The 27863-nt window shown below is 33.9% G+C and overlaps 3 protein-coding genes and 1 pseudogene across 3 annotated transcripts; all 4 read left to right on the forward strand.

Annotated features, from left to right (window-relative positions):
- Positions 1 to 2919: 2919 nt before the first annotated feature.
- LOC149379485 (uncharacterized) lies at positions 2920 to 4685 on the forward strand. Its single transcript, XM_089604019.1, has 2 exons — positions 2920 to 3076; positions 4225 to 4685. The coding sequence occupies exons 1-2, from the start codon at positions 2920 to 2922 to the stop codon at positions 4683 to 4685; spliced, it is 618 nt and encodes a 205-aa protein (XP_089460145.1).
- Positions 4686 to 5315: 630 nt separating this feature from the next.
- DCP2 (decapping 2) lies at positions 5316 to 9751 on the forward strand. Its single transcript, XM_089604189.1, has 8 exons — positions 5316 to 5623; positions 6266 to 6417; positions 6799 to 6926; positions 7567 to 7662; positions 7757 to 7909; positions 8711 to 8814; positions 8945 to 9012; positions 9121 to 9751. The coding sequence occupies exons 1-8, from the start codon at positions 5544 to 5546 to the stop codon at positions 9306 to 9308; spliced, it is 969 nt and encodes a 322-aa protein (XP_089460315.1). The 5' UTR covers positions 5316 to 5543; the 3' UTR covers positions 9309 to 9751.
- Positions 9752 to 12285: 2534 nt separating this feature from the next.
- LOC149379487 (uncharacterized) lies at positions 12286 to 13507 on the forward strand (annotated as a pseudogene).
- A 10737-nt stretch (positions 13508 to 24244) lies between these two features.
- LOC149379488 (putative aquaporin PIP2-5) lies at positions 24245 to 27829 on the forward strand. The gene is made up of 4 exons (XM_089602879.1): positions 24245 to 24635; positions 25019 to 25314; positions 26911 to 27051; positions 27522 to 27829. The coding sequence occupies exons 1-4, from the start codon at positions 24350 to 24352 to the stop codon at positions 27639 to 27641; spliced, it is 843 nt and encodes a 280-aa protein (XP_089459005.1). The 5' UTR covers positions 24245 to 24349; the 3' UTR covers positions 27642 to 27829.
- The last annotated feature ends 34 nt before the right edge of the window (positions 27830 to 27863 follow it).

A 27863-nucleotide genomic window follows, 5' to 3' on the forward strand; every position in this document is an offset into this window, starting at 1 on the left:
TATATTAGTGGATATACCTGATCTTTCTTTGTCTCGGCCATCTTTTTTGTAAGATCCCCAAGCCCTCTAAGGTTAGCAAACTCCGCATTAGAACGCATGTCAAAAATATAAGTTTTGAGTTGGTTATCGAGCTTTAAGCGATTCGCAATAGAAAAGTCTTCGGGATAAAACTCGGCAAGACGGATCAACTTTTGCTTGTCATAAACAGAAAAAGAGTTGGTCGGACACAAACATGCTATACACAAAAGAAGCTCCGTGTTCGCTTCAGTGAAATGATCATTTAACTCCAAAAGTTGCATATCAATGACAAAATAAAACAGTTCGACACGAAAGTGAAACGAATTCGTTACTCTTTGTCATTTACGCGTTGACCTTCCTCGGGGTATGTAAACATCATCCATGTTAGGCATTCCCACGTTATTCTTTTCACAAAAAGAAAAAACTTCATCAGAGAAATCTTTCCACCTTTGTCTCGCATTGATTGCAACATTTGCTTACAAATTTTTGCCAAAGTCATAGCATTTACAATATCTTTGTCCCTCATCTGCAAAGCTTTTGACAATTCATTTGTAATCCATAATATTGTCTTTATCAAGTGTAGCGTAAATACAAAATCAAAGGATTGCATGATACTCAATAAATTATTTGCTTCAAATTTCTGCTCTGAGCTTGACCCCTCGTCAATAATAATCTCAAGAAGATCGTGGATGATAACATGGTGATCAAGCTGATTAAAGAATCATAAATGTGAGCTTCAACGTGTATCCGAAGTACGTTTCAACATGGTCTCATGATTTAATCATTTTCCGCTACAAATCTCACCATTATCGATAGCCTCAAAAATTTTGATTGCATGCAATTGATGAAGAACGTCGCACCGTTTAAACGAAGCGCTAGCAATGTTGACAATACTAGCAATGAAAAGGAAAAGACTTGCAAGTTCAATATGTTTTTTTGCTACCGCTACAAGAGCAAGTTGGGGTTGGTAAGCAAAACAATGAATGTAAAAAGCACACGGATTTTCTTTCAAAATAAGTGCTTTTAAGCCATTGAGCTCTCCTTGCATATTACTAGTGCCATCGTATCCTTGGCCCCACAATCTAGAAATGCTCAATCCATGTCTAGAAAATAATATGTCGATTGCCTCTTTTAGAGATATAGCTGTTGTAGTAGCAACATGTTCAATACCAATGAAACGTTCAATTATAGAACCACTTTTATCAACATAGCGTAAAACAACAGCCATTTGCTCTTTCATTGAGACATCGCGAGATTCATCAACTAGAATGGAAAAAAAATCCACCACTTATATCTCTCAAGATGGAATTAAGAGTTTCCACGACAATCGCATTAACAATTTACTTCTGAATGCTTGGTGCAATCATTTTACCATTCTTTCGGAGCATTCTTAAGAACAACTTTATCAATATCACTATTATGATTCGCCAAAAACTTCAAAAGTTCAAGAAAATTACCTTGATTCTTTGAGTTTTCTGTTTCATCATCACCACGAAAAGCAAGACCTTGTCGTAGAAGAAATCGAACGCAATCAATTGTGGCAGTCAACCGTGAGGCATAAGTGTTTTGCATTTGATTAGTTTGCTTGATGAAAACATGTTCAATATGTTGCTTCTGTTTTCATAGAGCTTCAAGCTTAGTCCACGCCTGATTGTGAGCACTGCCATGGCCTCCTACATGTATATCCAATCTATCCTTTTTTCCAATTTCTGAATCCGTCGCCAACAAAATAATCTCCACCTCCTTGATCCTCGTTATTTTGTTTGAATAAATAACAACAAAGACAATACGCTGCATCTTTGGCCACGCTATACTCCAACCAATTAGCATATTGGTGATACCAAGCATGTTTAAGCGCCTTTCTCTGTCACCAAACTTTGTAGCAGGAAACTTAACTAGCTTTGGCTGACAAGGACCTTTCAACATATAAGCTCTTCGAACGTCGTCTTGTAGATTTGGATGATAATCCGATATTGGTATTCTCTTTCCAGGATCGGTCTCGAGGGTGTTTGGATTAACTTCTTCTTTGCTTGATTTTGTAATATCATTATTTTTTCCTGTTTGAAACGGAGAGTCTAATCCTCTTTTTAAATATTTATACATACCTATTTAACAAAAAAAAAAAATCAATAAAAGATTTTAACTAAAAAGTCAAAGAAGGAAGCAAAAAAAAAAAAAAAAAAAAAATCAAAGGACTTTGTAATTTGTGTACGAAGTGATAAGACCAAAATCTTCATCTAACATTCATGATATATATATATATAATACAAACAATACAATTAAAAAAAAAACAAAAACAAAACGAACAATTTCTTAAAGGCCGAAAAACTACAGATTAAATAAAGTGTTTATATCACTTTAAAAAAAAGTGTTTATATATTTTTAATATAAAACATGGTATAAATTGTTTTTGACTTTTTTTTTTTGTCAATGGTCATACCCATATGACCATATACAGGTAACAAGCAAACCTTCTTTTAAAAAAAAAAAACATATCCCTATCAAGTACAAAGTACAAATCAGTATACGTAATAAATAAAACCTAATAATCACCGTCTCGGAATTCGTGAATTCAAGTATGCAAAAGAGATAAAAAAACCTCTCGGATGAGCAGCCAGCTATTAAAAATAACAAAAAGGTAAATATCATTAATGACTTAGGTTTTTTATATTGGGTGTAGGCTACAAAATAAGCCAAATTTTATACTGATTTAAAATCCGATTTATAACTGACTCCGATTTTTTGCTAAATATAAGTACAATTTTTTTTCTCCAAAATTCTAGTGGGGGCCACTGCCCCACTGGCCCCCACGTGGATCCGTGCCTGATTGCAGGACTGGTACGTTTTTTGCGCAAAGAAATATTGCATGACATAGTGACAACCTACATCATTTTGCATAATATGATAATCGAAGACGATCGTGATTTAAGTGCTCCAATCGAAGAAGTGACTGCACTGCCTCTAGAAGTTGAAATGGTGGTTGATGAAGATGTTCGGTTTCAACAATTTATGAGTAGATACAGACAAATCAGAGACAAAGATGCACATTTTGCTCTACGTAATGCACTAATAGATCATCTGTGGGAGAGATATTCAAATTCTTAAGTCTATATTTATGTATTTGTTAATCAATAAATATCTTGTGGTGTGTTTTATTTATTTTATTAATGTATTGCATTTGCTTATGTTGTGGTGTGTTTTTTTATTTTATTATGAAATGTAATATTTTAATTTATGTACTATATTTTCAATTAATATATTGTCATATTTGTGCAATTAATGAATTTTTTTAATTGTCAGATATATTATTAATAATATCTATGTATTTGGACTAATATGAACAAAATTAATGGTGTTGGTAAATTTTTTAATATATAAAAACAATAATGGGTTAAAACTCGATTATAAAAAATTATAGCGGGATATGATATACTTATAATATTCTTTGAAGAAGAAGCGCAGATAAAAAATACTGTTCACTGATGTAGATATGTAATATAGAGATAAAAAATAGAGATGGAGTGAAGATTGTCTAAGGCATATAAATTCAATTTTACCATAATTTACTTTTGAAGAAATCGCTTAATAGTCAACTATAATTGCGTTCAGTCAAAATTAGTAAAAATTGTGTATGATTGTGTGTTTAATATTTTTATCTCTTAAATAAAGTGTTTAATTTTTTTTTTAATCTCAAACAAAGTATGTTTTTAAGTAGTAAACAATCATTTTCATCGATATTTACATTTTTATATTATTATTTTGGACTCTATTTAATTTTGTTTTTCCATTAAAATTTTAAAAAATGTTTGTTTACGGTTTGAAAAAACACTACTCTTCAAGTTTTAAAATTCTAAAAGAATTATACGTTTTAAATATTGTTTATATAATTTTCTCTTAAATTTATAACTTAACTATTAAAATATTAAAAATATAATATAACTCGTGCCTAACACTAGAATATAAAATAAAGAGGAAATGGCGGCATAAGTGCCCAAAGTTTTCGGGTTTTTACACTTATGTACCCAAACTTTTTTTTTCGCGGCATAAGTATCCAATGTCGCTTCTCCGTCACGCTTTTAGTGTTTTGGACGTTAAATGTTGTTTTGGACGTTAAATGTAAACGGCGAGCCACGTGTTTTCATCCTACAATGTCTGAGTTAATATATGAGAGTAAATGATAACAAATTAAAAAATAAAAAAAATCAGCTCTCTTTCTCGCGCGCCGTCGCATCCTGGGCCGGCGTGGCGACTGTCCCTGCGCCAGAGAGCTCGATCAGAACGATGATGAGGATGAGGACGATCTTTCCGATGGCCTTGCCGAGCTGAGAATTGAGAACGGCGGGTCTGTGAGTGGATCGAGGGTTCCGTTGCCATGGGAGTTTCTTCAGCCGGCTCTGAGGATCCTCGGCCACTGTCTTCTCGCGCCGCTGAGCCCACCGGAGGTGAAGGACGAAGCCGCCGCCGCTGTCCGGCGGCTCTACGCCAGAGCCTCTCACGACCTGGCGCCTCAGGCGATCCTGGCCACACGGAGCTTGATCCAGCTGGACAATCGGACGAGGGCTGACGAGAGGAACGTCGCCGCCACTGCGATGACGGGGAATTCATCGTCCAATGTGAACACTCCGAGCAAGGCCAAAAAGCCCGAGATCTTGCTGGTTTCCAACTGAGGTTTTGCTGCTCTGTTTATACTCTCTGCATATATGTTTAATATATTTATGAGGTTCGTGTAGTGTTTGTTAAGTGTTGATGATTTTTGTATTTGTAGATTTTAAAATATTTTTATTTTATTTTTTATTGTTTGTATATGAGTAATTATACAAACTGTATTTGTTGTTGCTTTGCTTTTATGGTTTGTTGATTGTGTCTGAGTTCGTTTTTGGTACATTCAAAGAGAGCTGATTTTTTTTTTTTTTTTTTTCAATTTGTTATGATTTACTCTCATATATTAACTCAGACATTGTAGGATGAAGACACGTGGCTCGCCGTTTACATTTAACGTCCAAAACAACATTTAACGTCAAAAACACTAAAAGCGTGATGGAGAAGCGACATCGGATACTTATGCCGCGAAAAAAAAGTTTGGGTACATAAGTGTAAAAACCCGAAAACTTTAGGCACTTATACCACCATTTCCTCTAAAATAAACCGCATACATCATTCTCTTAATTTATTACATAATTATTGTATAATTTCAACGTAAGACACTTAAAGTATATATATTTTGTGGGTAAAAAAATATGACAGAGATTATAAAATATAAAACCTGGGTTTTCAGTTTTCACTCTATACCGGAATGACGATCCTAGCCCCTGGGTCTGCTGGTTAATCAATCCAGGTCTGTCGAAAAGGCTGGTTTTACGGTAAAGTACATAAGACCACACAGACCAGACCAGACTGCGGAAGAAAAACCGATTGACGCCATTCTCAGTCATCTCTCCGGAGGACTCGGATTGAGCTCCGAAACCCTCGACCGCACGAAAAAAGAGCAATATTTCCCTGCGAAGTCAGAGAGCTCCGTTGAAGCCATGTCCGGCATCAACCGGTCCTCCAGCGCTCCTCTGAAGACCCGTCTTCCTCCGAAGGAACTTCTCGACGATCTCTGTAGGTTCGTTCCCTCTCTTCGCTGAATTCTTTTCGGTTTGCTTTGTTTTCTAATAATCTGAAGAAAGTAGATTGCGTTTTTGATGGATTTGGATTTACTTTTTTGGTTCTTAGCGTTATTTGTCGACCGTGATATAGTGTCTGGAAGTGACCTGAAATCGATGGGTTTATGGCTGTATATTAGGGTTTGTCTCGATGAAATACGGTTGTCGGAATTGCCTGGAGTTTGGCACCGAGGTTTAAGCCGAAAATAGCTCTAATCTTGATGTAATGTTGATTTTTTGCTTGGAATCCATATTGCTTGGCAATTGATGTGTAGCTCCTTGAAAGGAATTTGACGAAATAGGAGTGAATTGAGATTAATTTCTCAAATTTAGTGAGTCTGTTCTTTGTTTATTCTCGAGTCTTTGTTTATTCTCGAGACTGGTGTTTATCTTGAGCGTTTAATTTCTTAGATTAGGAATTTAAGCATCATACTTCTGCATATTCTAGTAAAGACATTTTGCTTTTGTTCAATTTTTAACTTGAACCATTTTCCGAACGAAATGTCAGTATATTTATAGACGTTTTTTTTTTTTTTTCTTCTTCTGCTAAGTATCCATTATTTGTCCTGGTTTTATTTTAATTTAACGTTTTTTTTGTGCAGCCGATTTGTTTTGAATTGTCCGGAAGAAGATCTCGAGTCCTTCGAGAGAATTTTGTTTCTTGTAGAATATGCTCATTGGTTTTATGAAGACAACTCAGTTGAAAAGAATCCGTCCCTGAGGTCGCTTAATCTGAAGGAGTTCACTACTTTAAGTATCCTGCCAAGCGTATTCTTGCCACTTCCAATATTTTGTCTGCTAAATATTGTGGATAAACAAGTCAATATGAAGTTGTTTATGTTGTTTCTCATCTCATATAGTATCTCAATTTCTGCAAAAAGTAATGATTTGACTGTTGGATATATCCACTCTATAACTTTTACTCTTCCTTACCGATACTTTGATGTGGAATGTGGATCCTGTATATCCTGGTGTGTCTGGTCTTTCCTAGTCAAATTTTGAATATCATTTCAGGATTGTCCTCATATCTGTGCACTGAAAATAGTTTGTTCCATTGTAAAGTCATAATGTTGCTGTCATTTATTTTGTTACTCATTTTTCGCTTCACATCATTGTTTCCTTAACACATCTGCAGTGTTCAATAGTTGTGATGTTCTAAAGCCCTATGTAGCTCATCTTGACGGGATATATAAGGACTTTACTTCCTACAAAGTTAAGGTACCTGTTACCGGGGCAATCATTTTGGATGAAACATTTGAACGGGTAAGATCTTGTGAACAGAATTTAGAGACAAGTTTTTACTGATCCCACTGTGTGTGTGTGTGCGCGCGCATGTGCAGAATAATGTTAATTTTAATTTATTAGCAATATCATTTGCTGGAATTCGGCCATTTCAAGCTGTAATGGATGTTATGCTACAGCTGTAACATGTCGTGATAATTATTGCAAGTAAATGGATGTAACTTTTAATATGATCTTATTTTAAGTGAGGCAACATTACATTACTGTATGCATGGAATGTTTTATAGTTTGTTATTCGTTTCTGCAAGCCACTAAGCCCTTAGGGTGACCGGTTCAGCTGAACATCTCCAAGAAAAAAGTCATATGTACATATAGATTTCCCCTTTCAGGAACTATAAATGGATTGGAGTTTTAGATTCTGAGAAAACTAGACGTTTAAACTGAATAATTTAATGAGTTTGGTAATTGTAAAGAAGTCTTGGGGGTGTAATTGAAAGATGACAGCAGCTTCACTGAAACTTTAAAATTGGTAGGATTCTTGATACGTCATGGAGGTCTTTTGCTCTGATACACAGATATAACACAGATTTATGTCCTTCAGATCAGTGTAAGTTAATTTCTTCCTGACATTGCTCTTCATTTTTTTGTGTCCAATTCTTAGTGCTTGCTGGTGAAGGGATGGAAAGGGTCTAGTTGGAGTTTTCCCCGAGGAAAAAAGAGCAAAGACGAAGAAGACCATGCGTGTGCCGTTAGAGAAGTACGGTTTTGGTCCAGTTCTTCTAACTGTATCCTTCTCTGTTTACTTTCTCCCTCATTACTAAGCAAACCCGATTGATCTGCTACAAATGTAGGTTCTGGAGGAAACAGGTTTTGATGTCGCATCACTTCTTAACAAGGATGATTACATTGAACAAACATTTGGACAGCAAAGAGTGAGGCTCTACATAATACCCGGTGTGAAGGACGACACAGCCTTTGCACCCCTCACCAAGAAAGAGATCAGTGTATGATATACTAGTATCAACTCATTTTTCTAACTTTAGTCGCATTAAGACCTAATTGGTTACTTTTTTTTTTTATTTTTATATCTGGACACAGTAATTGAGGAGCAAAAAGTTTTTTTACCATCTTTTTTGCTAGTGAAACAGTCCTCAGGATTGAGTATAATATTAGTTGAGTTTTTTTTTTCTTCCAGTAAATATAACATCTAGAATTCAGAAATTAGGGAATTAATTTATTAACTTATTTTCTTTTGACTATATATGATTTGTAATGTTCACACGAGTTGTTCCTGGAAACCATTTGCAAGAATTCTCTTACCTGTAGATATCCTTAACCCTGCAAATAGGGAAGTAAAAAAAAAATAGAAAGTCTGAGATATGAATTTACCAGATTACAATGCCAATGTTACCATCAATCTACTTTTTTATTGATAGGCAATCTACTGCACTTTTTATTATTTTCGTTTTTTATTGATAGGCAATCTACTGAACTTAATTTCGTCTCTGGCGAACTACTTTCAAAATTACGTCAACAGTCTATAATGAAGTGGTAGCTGTATGTAGTCTCTAATCAAAGATTGCTCGAGCGTCTCTTCGGGGAAACCCGATAAAATCAAAGATCATCCTATCCCATCCCATCTAGATGTACTGTTGATGCTAGTTTTTTCCAGTTTACAGAGGAATTGCTAGATATGTTTGATTTTTTTTACACTTAAAGTAGGAAATTGCATATCTTGAATGCTTTGGTCATTTTTTACTCTTTAGATTTAATATAGTATAAAACCTAAGCCATTAATTTTGCAGGAAATTACATGGCACCGACTAGACGACCTACAGCCTGCAAGTGCTGATGTCATATCTCGCGGGAACGGTGGCCTTAAGCTTTATATGGTGGCCCCTTTTCTGGCGTAAGCTGTTATTATTTTATTCTAGCAACTCTAGCAATCTTCTGAAGTGATATCCGGATTAAATTTGTGTCTAAAAGGGTTACTTTAAAAAAAAAAAAAAATTCTAAAAGGAACAAAGTTTCTCCTGCAGAGAATTGAGATCTTGGCTTTCAAAGCATCACCCTTCAAAGGCTCCAAGACACGATATGCCTCTCAGAGGTTCTCTCATATCACACTGTTATTTGATCTCGGTTTTCTTCTTTTAAGTAAGCCTTGGTCATAAACCAGATCGCACTGATTTTTTTTTTTTTTTTCATTATTGTTTAGCACTTTGTGTGTGGAAAGCGAAACACCCCTCACTCGGGGGGAGTAGCTCAGCAGTACCGGTGATCTATCAAGCCAAACCCGAGCCCGAGGCCCCACCTCCAAACTTAGGACCTGGAAAGGTCTTTCGAAGCTTCAAATTCGACACTTCTCCGATCATAAAGGCCATGGAATCTGGTTTCTCAGGTTGAATTCCTGACATTTTGGTACTGTTACGTTCGATCCACCGTCAACTTGTGCTACTCGGCGATCTTGGAGCAATAGCCGGTGTGGATTCGCGTCACAATTTCAGGTCTGGGCTTTGTGTAAATTGTGTAAAGAAATCTTCTTCGGCAAAGTCATGCGTTCTGTCTCAGATAGAATTAGTACCTGTGACGTGTACGTTCGGATTAGACTGGTCGCTAGTGGTTTAGGCAGCTCTAGTGTTCTCTATAGACAACATCTCAATTGTCAATTTCAGGGAAGTGTCCAGTTGGTTCTTTTGACAATTAGTGTTTTTGCTCCCGAACCGAAATTTTTTCTTCTTTTGGTTTTCAGAATCTAGTTGGTTCGTGTATGTATTCCTCAACGTTATGAACTAGTTGACATTTGTCTCATTTACTTCTTCAGCTTTGTGGCATTTAGCTCGAAATAATTTCATCCTTGTTATATATAGTTTATATATATATATATATACATATATATATATATATATATATATATATATATATATATATTCCCATTTATACTTTGTTCGGTAAAAAATAGGTGAATTGATAAGTAGGCCGAAGAGAAAAGAAATGAAAGTGATGAACTATACATTTTTAAAAAATTGATTGGTATAATTTGAGGAAAAATGAGATTTATATTTTGTTATTTGTTATCAATAACGATTTTAGCGCAAATAGTCACTAAATTTAGGGTTTGCTAGATATGTAGTTTAATAAACATAATAAAATGGTTATTAGCCAATTTTTTGTTGATTGTAAATAAATAATTTTACTATTATTAACATGATCAAATTTAAGTAATACACGAAGTGGTATATATAAAATGCTTGAATTGTCCATAATCCATATGATGACGCATCATTTGGTGACTATTTACCTATAATTAACAAAAAGATTAGCCATTTAGTATTTCGCAAATTTTTAGTGGCTATGTTACTTCAAATTTGTTAAGCTTTTATGCTACTTTGGTCTCTAATAATTTCTTTTGGAGGATTTTGGTCCAAAACTCATTGATTTAGTAGATCTTTCGGTCCATATTGAAATACAACATTTCTTAAATTTAAATTGAACACCTAAACAACTTAAAACGCATATGAATTAAAATAACTTGTTTCTAATTTTAAAAATATGATTTAGATAAAATAATGCTTAAAAGTCTTAAGGGCTTCTCTAGTGGAGCGCTATGCGTTCCTTAATATAGCGCTAGTGCTCCACTCGAGCGACATAACCCACGCTATATTAGCGTGGGAAGTTATTTCCCAACAGTGCAGCGCTGCACTGTTTAAACGCTATAATTTTTTTTTTCTCTTTTAGGTTTTAAAATTTACCCAAATGCCCAAATTGTATATAATTACTTAATATTTACCCCTAAAATTATTTAATTTATATAAAATTTATTATTGTGCATAATTTAAAAGACAACAATATTTTAAAATACAACAATGATATTTGCACATTGCAAGAAAATTATAATATTAAAACGGTCATAATCAACTAATACCAAACACAATTACATTAGCAATTTAGAAGAAAGTCAACAAAAAAACTCAAAAGACATTAAAAACACAATGCAACAAAATAAAATAAAAATAGATAAACTAATATTCTGGAAGATTGGTGCCGGATCCCCCGAGACCGGTAAAATATTGAGAATATGAATCAGAAGTCGGAGGTGGTGCATGGGATTGTTGTTGTTCAAGCCTCTTTTGCATAATTTTCGCTTGTTCGGCTTGAACATATGCCCGAACATGTGGATCTGGTATTGAACTTAAATCCCGGAACAATATTTTATTTTCTTCCTTGATTTCTTTCAATTCCAAGTGGCGTTGCCTGATAACACTTGTCTTCTTCAATTGCTCAAGAAGTTCTTTAATTATTTCCTTCCTCAATACCACTAATTCTAGACATTATTCCATCATCCACTTTTTTTTTTTTTTAATTTGGCTTTCTTCACCCCAATCGGCCGCTCAGGAGAGATGGATGTCTAGCAGATTCAGGAGTTGGATTTTCTGACTCTTGTGGGCAAGATGAACCTCGAGATGTTTGTCTTGCACTTGAGGCTCCATCTTGGAATTTTTCAAAACTCTTAATAATGTTCCACACATGATCAAACTTCCAACCTTTCTTGAATTTTTCATCTTGTGAAAGCAATACTTTAGCTTGATCCATCCGAAAGTTGATAAAACAATGGTTAAGTAAAAATCTAATCGTGAGAAAATAATAAACTATAATACTCACAATATTTTCAGTTGAAGCACCGCTTGGGTGTCTATTCTCAATTTGTCGAATGCATGCATGCATCTTCCTTGTAGCTTTCTCAATCACTTGAATACGACACTGGATTGATCGCGTCGAACGCATCTCTGAATCCGCACTTTTGCCGTTGTTGTAAGCTTCCGCAACACGAGTCCAAAACTGATCGGATGATTGGTATATACCGATGATTGGGTCTTACGAAATCTCCATGTAAACCCTACAAAGGAGTTTGTCTTCATCTCGAGAGTAATTAGAAGCTCTAGACATTTTTTTAGTAAGGTGAGTGATGTGGTGAAATTACAACTTATGAAGGCAATATTTATAGCAAGATTCTCACGTTTCTCAACTCATTCTGACGCGATTTGACTACTCACTTACAAGATTCTCACGTTTCTCAACTCCTTTTGACGCGATTTGACTACTCACTTACAAGATTCTCACGTTTCTCAACTCCTTCTGACGCGATTTGACTACTCACTTACAAGATTCTCACGTTTCTCAACTCGTTCTGACGCGATTTGACTACTCACTTACAAGATTCCCACGTTTCTCAACTCGTTTTGACGCGATTTGACTACTCACTCACTCTATTCCCTTTATCATTAACTTTTTCTCTATAAAATACCAATTCTATCATGAGTTTTAATACACACACTCATTCTATTCTGAATATAATACACATTCTCTCATTTTATCTCCCAAAATGAATACTAATTGGTCCTCGTCGTCTTCAAGCTCGGATGACGATTTCATTACTAGTTTGGATGAAGAGGAGGATGCCATAACTCGTGCTATCATCAACAACAATATCTTGATTACAGAGCTTATCCGTCAACATTCCAGCCAAGTAGACATGAGAGCGGGAGGCTCAGTGCCAGGACGTGCTTTCATCAAGCGTGATCGAGTGAGTGCAGACCGTCGACTATTCAATGATTACTTTTCAGAAACCCCGATGTATGATGAAGCCATGTTCCGTCGGAGATATCGGATGTCTCGCTCATTATTCCTCCGCATAAAGGATGCTGTTCAAGATCATGACAACTACTTCGAGCAACGGGTGGATCGCGCCGACAAACTTGGTTTGTCACCCCTTCAAAAGATAACAGCTGCATTTCGGATGCTGGCATACGGTGTTCCGGCAGATGCCACAGACGAGTACGTCAAAATAGGAGAGTCAACGGCGATTGAAAGCATGAAGAAGTTTTGCCGGGCAATCGTTGAGGTATTTTCTGAGCAATATTTAAGATCACCAACAACCAATGATATTGCTAGACTTCTGCATGTTGGTCAACAACGTGGTTTTCCAGGAATGTTAGGAAGTTTAGATTGTATGCACTGGAAATGAAAAAATTGTCCCACTGGATGGGCCGGCCAATACACGGGTCGCGGTGGAAAGCCTACTATTATACTTGAAGCTGTAGCAGATTATGATCTTTGGATATGGAATGCTTATTTTGGTATGCCAGGGAGCAATAATGATATCAATGTGCTAGATTCTTCCCATTTATTTTCCAATCTCACTCAAGGTATCGCTCCTCCTGCCCATTATGTCATACAAGGAATAGAGTATAATATGGGTTACTATTTGGCTGATAGTATATATCCAAAATGGTCAACCATCGTGAAAACTATCCGAGAGCCACGTGACAAAAAAAAAGTATTTTGCAATGAAGCAAGAAGCGTGCAGAAAAGACGTAGAACGTGCATTCGGGGTTCTCCAACAACGATTTGAAATTGTTGCGGGACCGACACGATTTTGGAGAAAAGACGTCTTACAAGATATAATGACTGCATGCATAATTATGCATAACATGATAATTGAAGATGAACGAATGTTGCGGGAGAAACACCACCAGCGAATGTTGAAATGGTGGGGGATGATGGCACAAGATTTGAGCAATTCGTTAATCGTTATAGACAAATAAGAGATAAAGATGCACACATCGCACTTCGGAATGCATTGATTGAGCACTTGTGGGAAGAGTATTCTAATTCCGAGTCATAATTGTTTGTGTTAAAGTTACTTTTATTTGTTGTGTTGTAGTTTGTTTTACTTTATTTTAATTGAGTGGTGTTGTAATTTTTTTTTTATTTTAATTGTATTGTGTTGTATTTTATTTTTTGTGTTGTGATTTTTATTAAATAAAATTTTATTTTATTTAATGTGTATTTATATTTATAATTATAATTAATTTATAGAGTAATATTTTACTCATTATCATAATTATTCTAAGTTATCTAATTAGTAATAATAATAAAAAAAATATAGGGGTATAAGTATAAATAGGAAATAAAGGGGGAAAAATAGAGTGAAAAATAGAGTTCGGTTGGAGAGAAATCACTGTTTACAGAGAAATAGAGTGAGAAATAGAGTGATCGGTTGGAGATGGCCTAAGTTGTCTTAACTTTTTTTTAGTATTTTTAGGTTAAACCCCTAATATAAGTTTGTTAGTTTCAAGTTCGGTTTAACATTATCGGAGGCCTAAAGCAAAAGTATAAAATATGCCTTTTTTTTCAAACACACACAAAATAAAGCTTGTCACTCTATATTTTTCCATTTGGATTGGTCAAAAATATTAATTTCAATTTCCTTTGTCCATTTCTTCTTCTTCTTCTTCTTCTTCTTCTTCTTCTTCTTCTTCTTCTTCTTCTTCTTCTTCTTCTTCTTCTTCTTCTTCTACGTCACTTTGACACTCTCACTCCTTAAATTATGTAAATTTTATTCCATAGTTGTTTCTTTACTTGAAATAATAACATGTCTCTTTGTGAGAATTTTTTCAAGTCCTCCTCTGAGATTGAATAAAGTTTTTTTTTCTATTTTATTTTTTATCATATCTCGATTAATATTTTAATAGACATATAATTAAACCAAAAACTAAGAAATCTTAAAAACACATTACAGTTAAAAAACAAGAAATAAGACACGCACACCAACTAATTTAAATATAGAAAGCAAGCAAACAACATATACAAGAAAAGATAAAAAAAATTAGATAAAACTTGAATTTATTTATATATATATTTTTTTGTCTACTTCAATGTGGTTAAAAACGTTTTTTTTTAATCGGAAGTAAAAAAAATGTCTTATGAAATCTTCAGATTTGGTGATGTGATGGTGTCAATGCTGGAGAGAAGATGAACCGTTCCACCGTTACTTTTTTTTTTTTTTTTTTTTTTTTTTTTTTTTTTTTTTTTTTTTTTTTTTTTTGCGATCATACACGTACATTACGTTGTTGTTTTGTGTTTTTTTTAACCCATTAACATATTAGTTAGGAGTAATGGTGACAAAAACAAAACACTACTTATATATTCATTTTTTTTTCTTGGACAAAAATACTCAAAATTTCAAATTTAGTTACACGTAATACTTTGCCGTTTTTGAACTTAACGGTCCGAGTAGTAACGGACCCACTATAATGTAACATGTGGTATTTTTGTCAAAGAAAAAAACTTCGAGTATATAAGTAGTATTTTGACCAAACATTGAGTATTATTGCCACCATTCCCTATTAGTTAATGACATATAAGCCTGATCAGATATTGGGGAGCTCAAATTGAGCCAAGGTCTCTGTACATTAAATTTGATTATAGAATTTGTACAGTTTTTTTTTTTATACTGTTAACAAGACATTTTTTTTCCTTCTACATATAGCAAATATGTTATTTTTGTAAGGTTTTGTAAAAACTCTTTTATTTTGTAAGTTTTCATCTAAAATTCGTGATTTTTGTAATTTTCTCAATAACACTAAAAATGCGACTATCATTTATAGTAGGAATATTGTACGTGCTCAGCATGGCAAGAATCATCCTGGCATGCAGAACGGTGCTACACTGAAAGAAGGCCTTCCGAATGCCATAGTGTGCTTCACAAAAGTGCCGATTTCCGTTTGACTCGGAAATTGAAAAAAAGACTTTCGTGGATTGTCGAATATGACAGAGAAGTTATCGCAAATTGGCAGGTGTTTTATTACCGTTTGAGCTAAAAAAATTAACAATATTTTTACACTTTCATCCCTCCCTCAATTATTTACACTATAAATACACCCGATTTTCGTTCAATTTTTACAACAAATCACATTCTCAACTCTCTCAAATATCTATACAATCTACATTTCTCTCTACAGACTTTCTATACACAAAATATTTAGATATATATTTTGCATACTTAAGTTTATATTTATATTAATTTTTATTATAAGTTTAATTTATATTATATAGTTTTGATTTAAAAAATATAATATATATAGTTTAATTATTAAAATTATAGTTTTATATTTATTATCTATAAAAAATCTATATTATACATAGTTAAATTTTACATATTATTACATTCTTTTAAAATTTTAACATTTTAGTCTTTTTCATTTACCATTTAAATTTGATTTTTTTGATTACTTAATAGAAATTAACGGAAATACTAACTTCCATTAAACCTAACGGAATTTCCACTTCTGTTAAGCAATGGAAGGCAAGAAATTGCCTAACGGAAATTCCACTTCCGTTAAGCAATGAAAGACAATAAATTGCTTAATGAAAATACCACTTCCGTTAAGTAATTGAAGGCACACTAACTAAAGTGAAATTTCCGTTTCCTTCCAATAACCAGGTTTATATTTCGGTATATATATATATATATATATATATATATATATATAAATTTTACAATATATATATATATATATATATATATATATATATATACACTTTTGTGAGTGAGCACTATAAATGGGTAATTGCACATGTTTGCAATACGAAGGACTAAACTTTCATTGAGAATAATAGGCATAGTGTTACTCCTTTCCATTCTAAAACTAAAAAATTATTTAGCTTTTAAACGTGTTCAATTTGGGTTGCTACACACTTGGATAATTTGGTTTTAAATTATGCATGTTATCTTCATTCGAATCACCGTAGATCTCTAAACTGTTTTGAATAAAAAAGTTATCGTACATTATACGTATACACATATACATATTAGTGATATCTATGTGATTGTACATTAACATTATTGTCATATGTACAGCATATTACGCATTCATAGTGCAAAATACGGTTTTGATGTATCGTGCTTCTATTCTTTCCTTTAAAGAATTTTTTTGTATTCAAGTATATATATTTTATTGATGCCCATTTATTCCATATTTCCATCATTCGGTCAATTGTGTTTGATATAATTTAAGCAAACAAAATATTAATGTCTTTTGACTTTTCAAGATTTAAAATGAATTTATGTTTTTTTTTTCTTTTTTTACAGAGTTGCTTGATTTAAAATGATACCTTATAAAATATTGGTTATATCAATACTAAATCCAAACCTTCTTTAGCGTCCAAAAAGTTTTACGTAAGCATGGATTTGCCTGTTTAGAATACTCCAGAGAATTATATTCACAGCACCTCTTTTTATAATTGGTATCATTCTTATTACAAAAGCTATTAATAGAAGTTTGAGATATTGTATAAACTATACCTTGTACGTACGCTTTATAAATACATGCGTACATATCTAAGCATTTTCTTGTTCATAAGCCATTGACACACAGTCCTCACAGTTTCACAATTTTCCAAATAATACATTATGTCGCAATCAGAGCTTGATCAACAACGTGAAGGCCAGTCCTCCAGCGATCAGCAACAACCCGACAATGACGTCATCATCATTCAAGAAATCGACTTCTTAGCCGGCTTCGAAGCTCAGCCTGATGTGAGTGATAACAACGACAAGAAGAAGAGGAAGAAGAAGAAGATCAAACACAGTATGATATGTAAGCGCTGCGACAAAGAGTTCCAAACTCTCCAAGCCCTAGGTGGTCACCAAACCGCTCACAAACAAGAGAGAGAGGCCGAGAAGAGATCGATTATCGAGCGTAAATTCGAGCGTGATCAAAAAAGCGCTTCGGCGCCCCCGAGCCTCGAAACCCTAGGAGCTAATAATCATTTCGGGCCGTTGCAAGGGATGTCGGGGTTTCCTCCGAACTGGCCGGGTCCGGTGTATCTTGCGGAGGACGGTAGGGTTTGGTCGGTGGGCCCGGTGTATCTTACGGAGGACGGTAGGGTTTGGTCGGTGGGCCCGGTGGCAGGCTGTTTGGTTGGTGGGCCCGTTAGACCATGTGTTCCTCGGACGAGTCCTCCTCCAAAAACTTATAACTTCCTTAATGCCTTTTCAAGCAGTAATTCTTCTCATGATGAGGAGGAACGTATAAGGAGTTCAAGTAGTGACAACCTTGATTTGAGCCTCAAGCTTTAGAGTTTATGCATGTTATTGTTCCTTACAATATATTAATTATATTGTTGCTTATTTTGGTATGATATTAAGCTATTTTTTTTTTTAGTTATTATGTAGTGTGATTTCATATATTTGTGTTTGTCCTTAGATTATCGTTTTTTCATTGCTGTTCTTTTATGAATAGCCTCTTCTGCTATCAAAATAATATTCTCTCATAAATTTATTTTTATCTTCTTTCCAACTCTATCAAAGAGAACATAGCATGAAATCTCTTCAACAGATTTTGATAATAAAATTATATATAAAAATAGAAACCATCTTGTTATTTTTAATTATAAACCAAATTAATAATAAAGATGGCTCCACATAAGCAGAAAAAAGTTGACAAGACATTTTATGACTGTCTTTTTTTTGTCAATAATTTAATTTTCTTTCCTAAACAAGAAAAAAAAAATGTACGTAAATATGGTACGTACTAAGGGATATGAACAGTAAATAAATCAAGGAATCTGAAGACCCACACGTTTATGATCATGAACAACTCCAATATTATCACTTAATATCCACACAAAAAGGATCAAAACCAATAATTAAAAAAAAAAGAAAAAAGAAGCCCCCCACCCCTCCTCAGCAACAGCTCGCTCTCGCCGCCCGCGGACCCCACTTCGGGATTCTCCACACCCTAATTGGTTACGTTTAAATCGACCGTCTTCAGTGGAGCGGGGACGGGTTCGTGTCTCTCAGCTCTTTCGGGTCGTTTAGACGACCTTTGCTCTCTCAAGGTGTGGGAATTGTTGGACTAACAAGACGTGGCGTTTGGTGCACGAGCCGGTTCAAGTGAGACCCGGCTTGGACACCAAGTGGATGTATTGTTATTGCGTGAGGAGAAACGAGGACCGTTGGGTTTCCAAGCTCTCCTGCGATAAAGAAGGCTTGGAGAGGAAGTTACCGACGAAGTTCTGCCGAGATACGCACGCGTCCCATGTAGCCCACCACAAGGGCCGGCTCTAGGTATTATTTGGATTTAGGTAAGAATGAAAAAAATTAGGATTTTTAAAAATATATTATAAAAAATTGGGCTTTAGACATAGTAGTTTCCTTTTTAAAAAATATATATTGAGATTTTTTTTCCTTAAAATTAGAGATCTTTTATTTATGGTAAAAAAAAAATATCTAGACTTTTTTTTTCCTACTAAAAATATGATGCACTAGGCCGTTGCCCAAGTGGTCTAGTGGTCGGGCCGGCTCTACCCACCACTAACCCGCAAACAAAATTCGACTATTTATGTGTCTTTTCTATTACTCTCTCGCCACTACACAAAAGCATTCTTGTTTATTTAGTTTGTTCTGGGTTTTCTAAATTTCTTTTCTTGGTACACTCTCATTCAGTTTGTTTGTTTTTTTAATTTTTTTTTTTTCATGGCAACCTTTTTTCGCGGACAGAGTTGTAATTTACTATTGGAACCCACTAATTGATTGTGTTGCTATAAATGTCATCACTCCTTGCTATAATTCTATATAGTGCTATAAGATTTGTTCTTACTCAGCTATTGTTTATAACAGCAAGGCACACAGAATCTAGACAAGACCCGACCAACTTCGGCCGAGGATCAACAGACTCGAATCAATATAATAACATTATAAGCTCTTATAAACTGACTAGAATGTCTGGCTAAAATTTATGAATCAATGGGCATAAATATTAATTATATATGTATTATTATATATGTGTACCAATATTAATATTAATTATATATGTTCTTTAATTTTTGACGCTATTTTAACGTTTTATTATCAGATTTTCTAATTATTGGACGGAAATATTTTTCGTCTGTACTTTATATTTGATCATGTTTGTTACTGTGGGAGCTTCCGACTTTTGCATATACATTTATTCCTAATTCTCTTGAAGAAAATAAGATTTATGTTTATGAATCTTGTTCTTCAAAGTACATTCATTTTCTCGCATTTCTGCTTATGAATCTTGGAAGTTGGAATCAATGAATGACCATCATATATATAGGCGTCGAGAAGATAATTGTCGTTTTTCCTAAAAAAAAATTGAGGATATATTTATTTATTTTAATCTATTATATTGGCAATGAAAGAGTAGATTACCTAAAAAGAAGTTGAAAGTCTTTCAAAGACAGTTGATATAACAAAATCCAAAGCCACTTGGAACTTGGAAGTCAAGTTATACTCTTGTTGAATTGCATTCGGGAAGTTATAAGGCTTTGCTTTATTGTATTTCTCTCATAGAAGTAGTATTATTATAGTAAAAGTAAACGATTAATTTCCTTTTACTATTGATCTAAAAGATTCCATATTATTATTTATTGCTCTTTAAAAAAGAAAAAAGAAAAAGAAAAACAGCTTATGAGATAGAAGAGACGTCACAGAAAACCATATCAGTGGGCTCTCTAATTGAGTAGTCCACTGTTTTGATCAAGTTGCATCTTTTACAAATACGTCAAAATAACAAAACGGTATAGAGAAGAATATATATATATATATATATATATATATATATATATATATGTATATATATCGACAGGTCTTTTGAGTTATGACTCGTGGACTTTTTTAGCATCTTCCCTTGGTTCTTTTTCTTTCATTACATTTGGATACATCTCCTATCACCAGGGCCGGCTCAACGAAATTTTGGGCCTTGGGCGATTGAAAAAAACGGGGCCTTTTACAATTATATTTAAATTAATTTAAAAATATAATATGTTATAAATTTATCAATAAACAAAATATAAAATATAAAATAACAAGATCATTCAATTTAATTATTTAAAAAAAACAAATACCAAAATAAAAAGGTAAGAAAATTACACAAAATCCACTTTTCTTGCTTTTCGAGATGCAAATTCAGAAATTAAATCCTTATAATCAAGTTTGTCTAGCAACTCTTTTTCGACTGACAAAATAGCAAGCCCGTTAAGTCTTTCTTGGCACATGGATGATCTCAAATAAGACTTTATCAACTTCAACTTCGAAAAACTTCTCTCTGCGGAAGCAACGGAAACAGGAATAGTCAACATTATTCTATAAGCAACATAAGCATTAGGAAAAGAATCAATGTGCTTAATATAGTTAAGTATTTCCATCGAGTTACTATCATCTTTTTGAAAAACTTGCCTTAAAACTTGCAATTCAGAAAATAAATCCAAGCCATCTAGATCGGAATTTCCATCACACCTTAAAAAACATTCAAGATTTAAACAACATTTTTTCAAAGTATCTTCATCTAAAAGCTTTAATTTTTTAAAGTTAAACAAAAAACCAAATAGTTTTTCAAATACTTGATATTGTTCAAATCTAGTTCTAAGAGAAGTTATCACTTGATCTACCATAAAAAGAAAATACTCAACCCTAAATAACTCCTCGGGAGATCTTATGTTATCATCAGCATTATTTTCTTCAAAATGCTTTGTTCTACGAATAACTCTTTTCTCACGAAATATAGGATCTATATTCATATCAATTGCAATTTCTTTTGCCGAAGTCAAAGCAGATTCAAATCCTTTTTCACGATAGTTTTCAAAAAATGAAACAAGACCTTTTAGTTGATCTATAGCATCATCAATATGAATATCTTCACTCTAAAAGTTTTTGCTAACCGAATTGACAACAAACAAAATATCATACCAAATAGTCATACCTAGCAAAAATTCAAAATCCTCCAATTCATATATTGCTAGACATTTAGATATATTGTTTCTCTCCTCATCAAATCTAAAAATACATAATGTAGATGTCGTGATACCATTTTTAATAAATTTAAGGAAAAATGGCATGAACTAGCCAATTCAAACTATGACTTTTGCAAAATAGCCATAGTTTCATTAGGTTAACCAAAATAGCCATTACTCTCATCCCTGGACTAAATTAATCCTGCCTGGATTAAATTTAATCCCGATATTTTGTGTGGATTAAATTTAATCATGCCTGGATTAATAATCGCAGCTTGGCTATTTTGCTTATACTTGATAAACTTTGGCTATTTTGCAAATCCTTAAGTTCTATTTGGCCATTTAGCCGCTTGACCCTAAATTTAATATGAGTACGAAAGTCTTGACGATATTAGTATAATTTTAGTGAAGATATATATTTTATACGTAGTGTATTTTATTTATTTATCGTGCTTGGTAAAAAAAAAACATTACATTTGAGTTATTTTATAAAAATACTAAATCTTATTTAATTTTTAGAATTTGTGTCTATTTTTTGTAATAAATATCCGCTCTAATGGACTTTAACTCACTTAATCATTTTTCTTTTCATCATTTAGCAGGTAAAAAAAGGATTGCGATGGATCATTTCTATGTCAATCAGTAGCGTAACGGAAAAGAAAAAAGAAATCCCAACATCTATATTTAATTAATTGTAATTTTATTTATAAGTCTCAACGCATAATAAATAGAGGGCACTCTAGCAAATTATTCAAAAAAAAACGTTGAATTTCAATTTATTCAATGGTCTGGAAATTTTTAGAAATTAGCTGCTTGCTATTATTAATTGCCTAAATTTTACAAAATTATCCCCACAATTATTCAAACACATATGCACGTTTTTTATTTTAAGAAAAAAAAATTATGTGATTCACGCAATCCTAAAATCACTCAATTGTTGGGACAACTCCCTAATACACACACAACAAACAAATTAATTACCATTTCAATAAATAAATAATAAAAAAAGTCCGTCGCCATTAACTCTAATATTTAGAAAAAAAAATAAAAATTAATTGTATAGTTTAGAATAAAAACCAAGATTAACAATATTGCGAATGAACACAACCACTTATTACCAATAATTAACAACGTATAAACCCCAAAAAACCAAAAACCATCAAGTTGTTAACATATATTAAGGATTATTATCGATTATTTATTGTATTGTTTAGAATTCAAACCAGAAAATAATAAACACATAAAATTTATTAGCAGTTATCACCGATTGTTAACTTAACGAGTTTTAGAAGAAAAAATTCAACGAACGCCGACATGCCTATCTAGCCGTCACTGCATCGCCTATAGTCGCGTAGATCTGTGCGCCTAGTTCGGCGTTCTCCAGTACAGTGCTCACCGACACCAAATGAACGCCGCCCGCCAAGAATCGTGACGGGAGTTCGCGCGGAGCCCCGACCAGATCTCTCTGCACCCGCCGCCGTCTGCCGCCTAAATCTAGACGCTCAACGACTCTTTTTTTTTTTTTTTTAAGGAAATACCAGTTTCATTACTTAGCCTCTTGGCATAAGATGTTGCTTACACAGAAAGGAACAATGGGCAGAGAACAAAACCCCCCAGCTCCAGAATTCACAACACTTTTACAGATAAAATGAGCTGCATAATTAAGTTCTCTAGGACGCTCAACGACTCTTGAATATAAATAGGAGTGGTTACATGTTACTTCTTCTTCCCGGGCCGAGGATGGTCTCCGGTGTCGGGGTCTTCGCAGGAGCCGCCTTCAAAGTTATCGATGCCGGAGTGGCTCTCGTACACGTCGTCCCAAATCCTTCCGATGAGATAGTTATCGAAATCTCCGTCGTCCCTAATCCAACCCGTGAGACAGAGAGAATATCAATTGCTATATGCAAATTGAAAAAAAAAACAATCAACGTAAATGGATGTGTGTCATTAATAGATTGCTATATATTTGGAAACAAAAAACAAATCAACTCAGTCCCTCAACACTCAATTAATTTCAAGTTTGAATAATAAAAAAAGAAAATAAAATGTAAAATTTAATGCGTTCAAGGCAGTCCACGTCAACATTTTAGCTATATTTTTAAAAAATCTCAAACGTTGCTTATAACTTTGAAATTTAATGTTTGAAGTGGTCTAGCTATTAACAAATCTCATAAATAGACTTCACATATGATTTTAGCTGTACGTGATTATCAATAAAACTGTTTATGATAGCATCACTGGTTGAAGATTTACACGGATCATAGAATGGAAGAGTAAACGTAACAATTACCAATGAATAAATTCACAAAATTTAATGTAATTTGCACCGGAAAAGGGAAACAACAACTTGGAAAATAAAACTAAAAGTAAACAAGAAAAAAAAGAAAGTAAAAAAGACAAGTCAGAAATAGTAATGAACAAGTTCAATGCACGAGAGAGAGAGAGAGAGAGAGAGTGGGTAAGTGGAATCTGAAAAGGAACGACCGAAAAATTCAAGACGACAAGCTCGGTGAAAAGCGAAATGATACTAAACAGGTTTAACCTAAGTCCTAAACACAAAACAAAACATAAAAATATTGAATATGACGTGTTTCAGACTTTCAGCCCATCAACTTGTACAACGGACGGACTAAATATATATAACTAACTGCCTGGGAAAATACATATATATATATATATATATATATATATATAAATAAATGTACAATAATTCAGCACTTGGATCTCTCTATACTCTCTATAAAGCCATCCTTTCTCAACCCATTATTACCACAATAAAACCAAACCTCTCTCTCCCTGTCTCTCATATATACATATATAGATAGATAGATAGATATTGGCATGCTATGAGGAAGGAGATGGAGGGAACGGGGCGGTCGTTCGGAGCGAAGGACTACCACGAGCCTCCGGCGGCGGCGCTGTGGGATTTGGGGGAGCTGGGAAAGTGGTCGCTGTACAGAGCCGTGATAGCTGAGTACGTGGCGACGATGCTGTTTCTGTACGTGACAGTCCTCACCGTCATCGGCCACAAAAGCGCCGCCGACTCATGCGCCTCCGTCGGCCTCCTCGGCATCGCCTGGGCCTTCGGCGGCATGATCTTCCTCCTCGTCTACTGCACCGCCGGAATTTCCGGTCATAATCCAACATCAGTTTTTTTTTTTTTTTTTTCCTTTTAAAATCTCAAAATCATCGCTTCACTATATGAGCAGGCCAGGTCTGTCATTAACGTATATAATATCTTTATGAAAGACGCAAAGACTAAACAAAAGAATAAATTAAAAAAAAATAAAAAAATTCAAAACTTCGATCCTTACTACTATACTGGACCTATATTTTGAGAGAATCAACGATTTTTAATTTTTTATTTTTTTTAACAAAAATGTATAAGGACACGAGTTACTCTTTTATTGGTAAATTAGCTTCAAAATGAAACCTCATATCAAATACGTACAGAGTTTAACCGAACACAGCAATCTAAGATAACAAGGCGTGGTATTTGGTATGTTAATTTACAGGAGGGCATATTAATCCGGCGGTGACGTTTGGGATGTTGCTGGCGAGGAAAGTGTCGGTGATAAGGGCGGCGATGTACATGGCGGCGCAGTGTCTTGGGGCCATCACCGGAGTTGCACTGGTCAAGGCGTTGCAGAGCTCTCTCTACCATCGCCACGGCGGCGGCGCCAACGCCCTCAGCCCCGGCTACACCGTCCAAGTCGGAATCACCGCCGAGATCATCGGAACCTTCGTCCTTGTCTTCACCGTCTTCTCTGCCACCGACCCCAAACGGGTCGCGCGTGACTCCCACGTTCCGGTCAGTCCATGCCCTCATGCATATGCATATCTCTATCGCTTTTGGGATTATAACCTCTTTCTAGTGCGTCATGTTGTTTTTATTTAATTAAGATAAGAAAGTTATTGAAAAAATCTGAAAAGGAACTTCGTCGTCACCTCTGTATGAGTCTACTCTAGATCTTGCATGGCATTTTTAACGGGTACTACTTATTTTGTGGCTTTTGCATTAATTTTTTTTTTTAAGATATAAGGGTAACTTTTATGACTTGTATCAATAATTTTTTTTTTTCTTTCGATAAAGGGCATCATTTTTAATTAGAATAGAGAAATGAGGTGGTGGATTCGCTCGCTTGTTTTACCACTTTTACGAAATGAAGCTGCTATAATTTTAATTGTCCACGTATAAGCCATAAATTGTACGAGGAATATTGGTGCCCTAAGGACTTGTACAAGAACTTGATTAACATTTTTACTTTCTAAATGAGTGTGAACGTAAAGTGCACAAAAGGAAGTGTAATATTATAATACATATGTACATATTGGGTCCTAAATTTTCAACGGTTAGCGAAAAAATTATTTTAGAAATAGCTATATATATATATATTATGTTTTGTGTTTGTGTTTATATATATTATGTTTTGTGTTTGTGTTTTTGTCTTGTTTACATTGTGAGTGGATTGCGTACGTAGGAGAGATTGTCACATGCGCAACGGCATGTGCTCATATGAATTTTTTTGTCCCTCTAATTAATTATAAATCAATTTGATTTATTTATAAATAAATATAAACCAGTAATTACATAACATGATGATATGATTTTTTTTAAAAAAAATTGGAGGGACACCAGACGAGACATCGAAAAAGGCTGAACGGATGATCTGGATTCCACTCATATAGTTATTTAGTTTGATTGAAAAAAGATGAAGAACGAACTTAGTTTATGAAGTTGGAGTATATGTTGGAAAAAGAAAAAAAAATCATAACTTGATAATAATTCTATCTAGTTTCCGCTTATTATTATTAAGTCTCCTTTCCATTTACTTTGCTTAATGTATTTCAGACGATGCTTTTGATACATAATGAATCTGTACGTAGAATTAACGTCTAGACTGTAGATACTGGTCTTTATTTCCATTGCTTGAAGCAATTCCTAAATCTATGGCTTTTATTTATTTCTTAAAGGAGATACCAAAATATGCTGAATGGAATGTAGTGCTTTTGTTTATTTTCAATATATATTTTGAATAGTCCAACAAAAAGAAATAATTTCGAATTTTATTTTTATTTGTTCGAGACTTAAAAAACTATTATTACTATTTGTGTTAAATCTGGAATGTAAATCAACACTAGATTATTGTTCCGTGATTAGTCCAATACTTCAACTCTTCACGGGTGGTGTGGTGAGAATTTGAATAATAGATCTGCCCACTCTGCACTGAATGTATTTGTCCTATTTATTTTATTTTTTTATCCCTGAAGAGCGTGACATTTATTCCAATCTTGATTGGAATATAACAAAGTTACATAGTTTTGAGGATTCTGTTTGACTCCTGACACGCTCTAATATTTATTAATTCTCTCTCTCTCTCTCTCTCGTGTGTGTGTGTGTGTGAAGGTTTTGGCTCCTCTGCCAATCGGGTTTGCGGTGTTTATGGTTCATTTGGCAACGATCCCAATCACTGGAACTGGAATCAACCCTGCTAGAAGCCTTGGAGCTGCTGTTATCTTCAACAATCACAACGCTTGGGAACACCATGTTAGTCTTTTATTATTATTTTATTCATGGTTCTCTTATTTGTTTTTTCATATCTTTAAGAATAATAATAATAATTCATGACGTTCATATATTTTATTTTGTCGCAAATATATCACTAAATCAGATTATGATGTTGTTAATTGAAAATAGAGATGTCAAAGTACAATTTAAACATTTACGTGATATTACATAATTTTCTTAGTTACTAAATTATGTCACAACTTTTCCCCCGCTGCGTTCAATTTTTTTTTTTTTTTTTGTCACTATCAAAAATATTAATTATAATTCACTATAAGAAACTAATTATTTAAAACCAAAACTTTTGTAAGATAGTCAAAGTTTAAATATGTATTGACGTCTTACTATATATATATATATATGAGACTTAAATTAACATTAATCTTTCAGGTTAGCCTTCTTTGTGTAATTTCTAACCTCAGTTATTTTTTTGTTGTTGAATTTTGTTGCAGTGGATCTTCTGGGCTGGACCCTTTACTGGTGCAGCCCTTGCAGCATTCTACTACCAATTTGTCTTGAGAGCTGGAGCTCTTAAGGCTCTTGGGTCGTTCAGAAGCAGTACCAATGTTTGATTTTGAGTGCTATTATAATAGTATATCATCAAGGAAAAAAATAATTAAAGTTAAACATATTTCATCAGTGTACTAGTTTGCTGCCAAATTAATTTATATTTATGGTGTCAATGTAACAACTTTATTTATCAAGTCGTACGTACTGAATGCATGAACAATTTAAACTTTAGTTTGTCTTTTTTTTTTTTTTTTTTTTTTTTTTTTTAAATCATTTGAATAAAG

This window comes from Urtica dioica, chromosome 12, assembly GCF_054948205.1.
Source record: "Urtica dioica subsp. dioica isolate 48M chromosome 12, U.dioica_male_clone48M_v1_H2, whole genome shotgun sequence".
Lineage (NCBI taxonomy): Eukaryota > Viridiplantae > Streptophyta > Magnoliopsida > Rosales > Urticaceae > Urtica > Urtica dioica.

What these genes read in the sequence shown, in the direction of transcription:
- LOC149379485 (XM_089604019.1), top strand. Translation starts at nt 2,920, where the DNA reads ATGATAATCGAAGACGATCGTGATTTAAGTGCTCCAATCGAAGAAGTG. An exon ending in AGATGCACATTTTGCTCTAC is followed by an intron (nt 3,077 to 4,224) that starts GTAATGCACTAA and finishes AAAAAAAATCAG; the next exon opens with CTCTCTTTCTCGCGCGCCGT.
- DCP2 (XM_089604189.1), top strand. Translation starts at nt 5,544, where the DNA reads ATGTCCGGCATCAACCGGTCCTCCAGCGCTCCTCTGAAGACCCGTCTT. An exon ending in TGGATGAAACATTTGAACGG is followed by an intron (nt 6,927 to 7,566) that starts GTAAGATCTTGT and finishes TCCAATTCTTAG; the next exon opens with TGCTTGCTGGTGAAGGGATG. An exon ending in ACACGATATGCCTCTCAGAG is followed by an intron (nt 9,013 to 9,120) that starts GTTCTCTCATAT and finishes ATTATTGTTTAG; the next exon opens with CACTTTGTGTGTGGAAAGCG.
- LOC149379488 (XM_089602879.1), top strand. Translation starts at nt 24,350, where the DNA reads ATGAGGAAGGAGATGGAGGGAACGGGGCGGTCGTTCGGAGCGAAGGAC. An exon ending in CGCGTGACTCCCACGTTCCG is followed by an intron (nt 25,315 to 26,910) that starts GTCAGTCCATGC and finishes GTGTGTGTGAAG; the next exon opens with GTTTTGGCTCCTCTGCCAAT. An exon ending in ACAACGCTTGGGAACACCAT is followed by an intron (nt 27,052 to 27,521) that starts GTTAGTCTTTTA and finishes ATTTTGTTGCAG; the next exon opens with TGGATCTTCTGGGCTGGACC.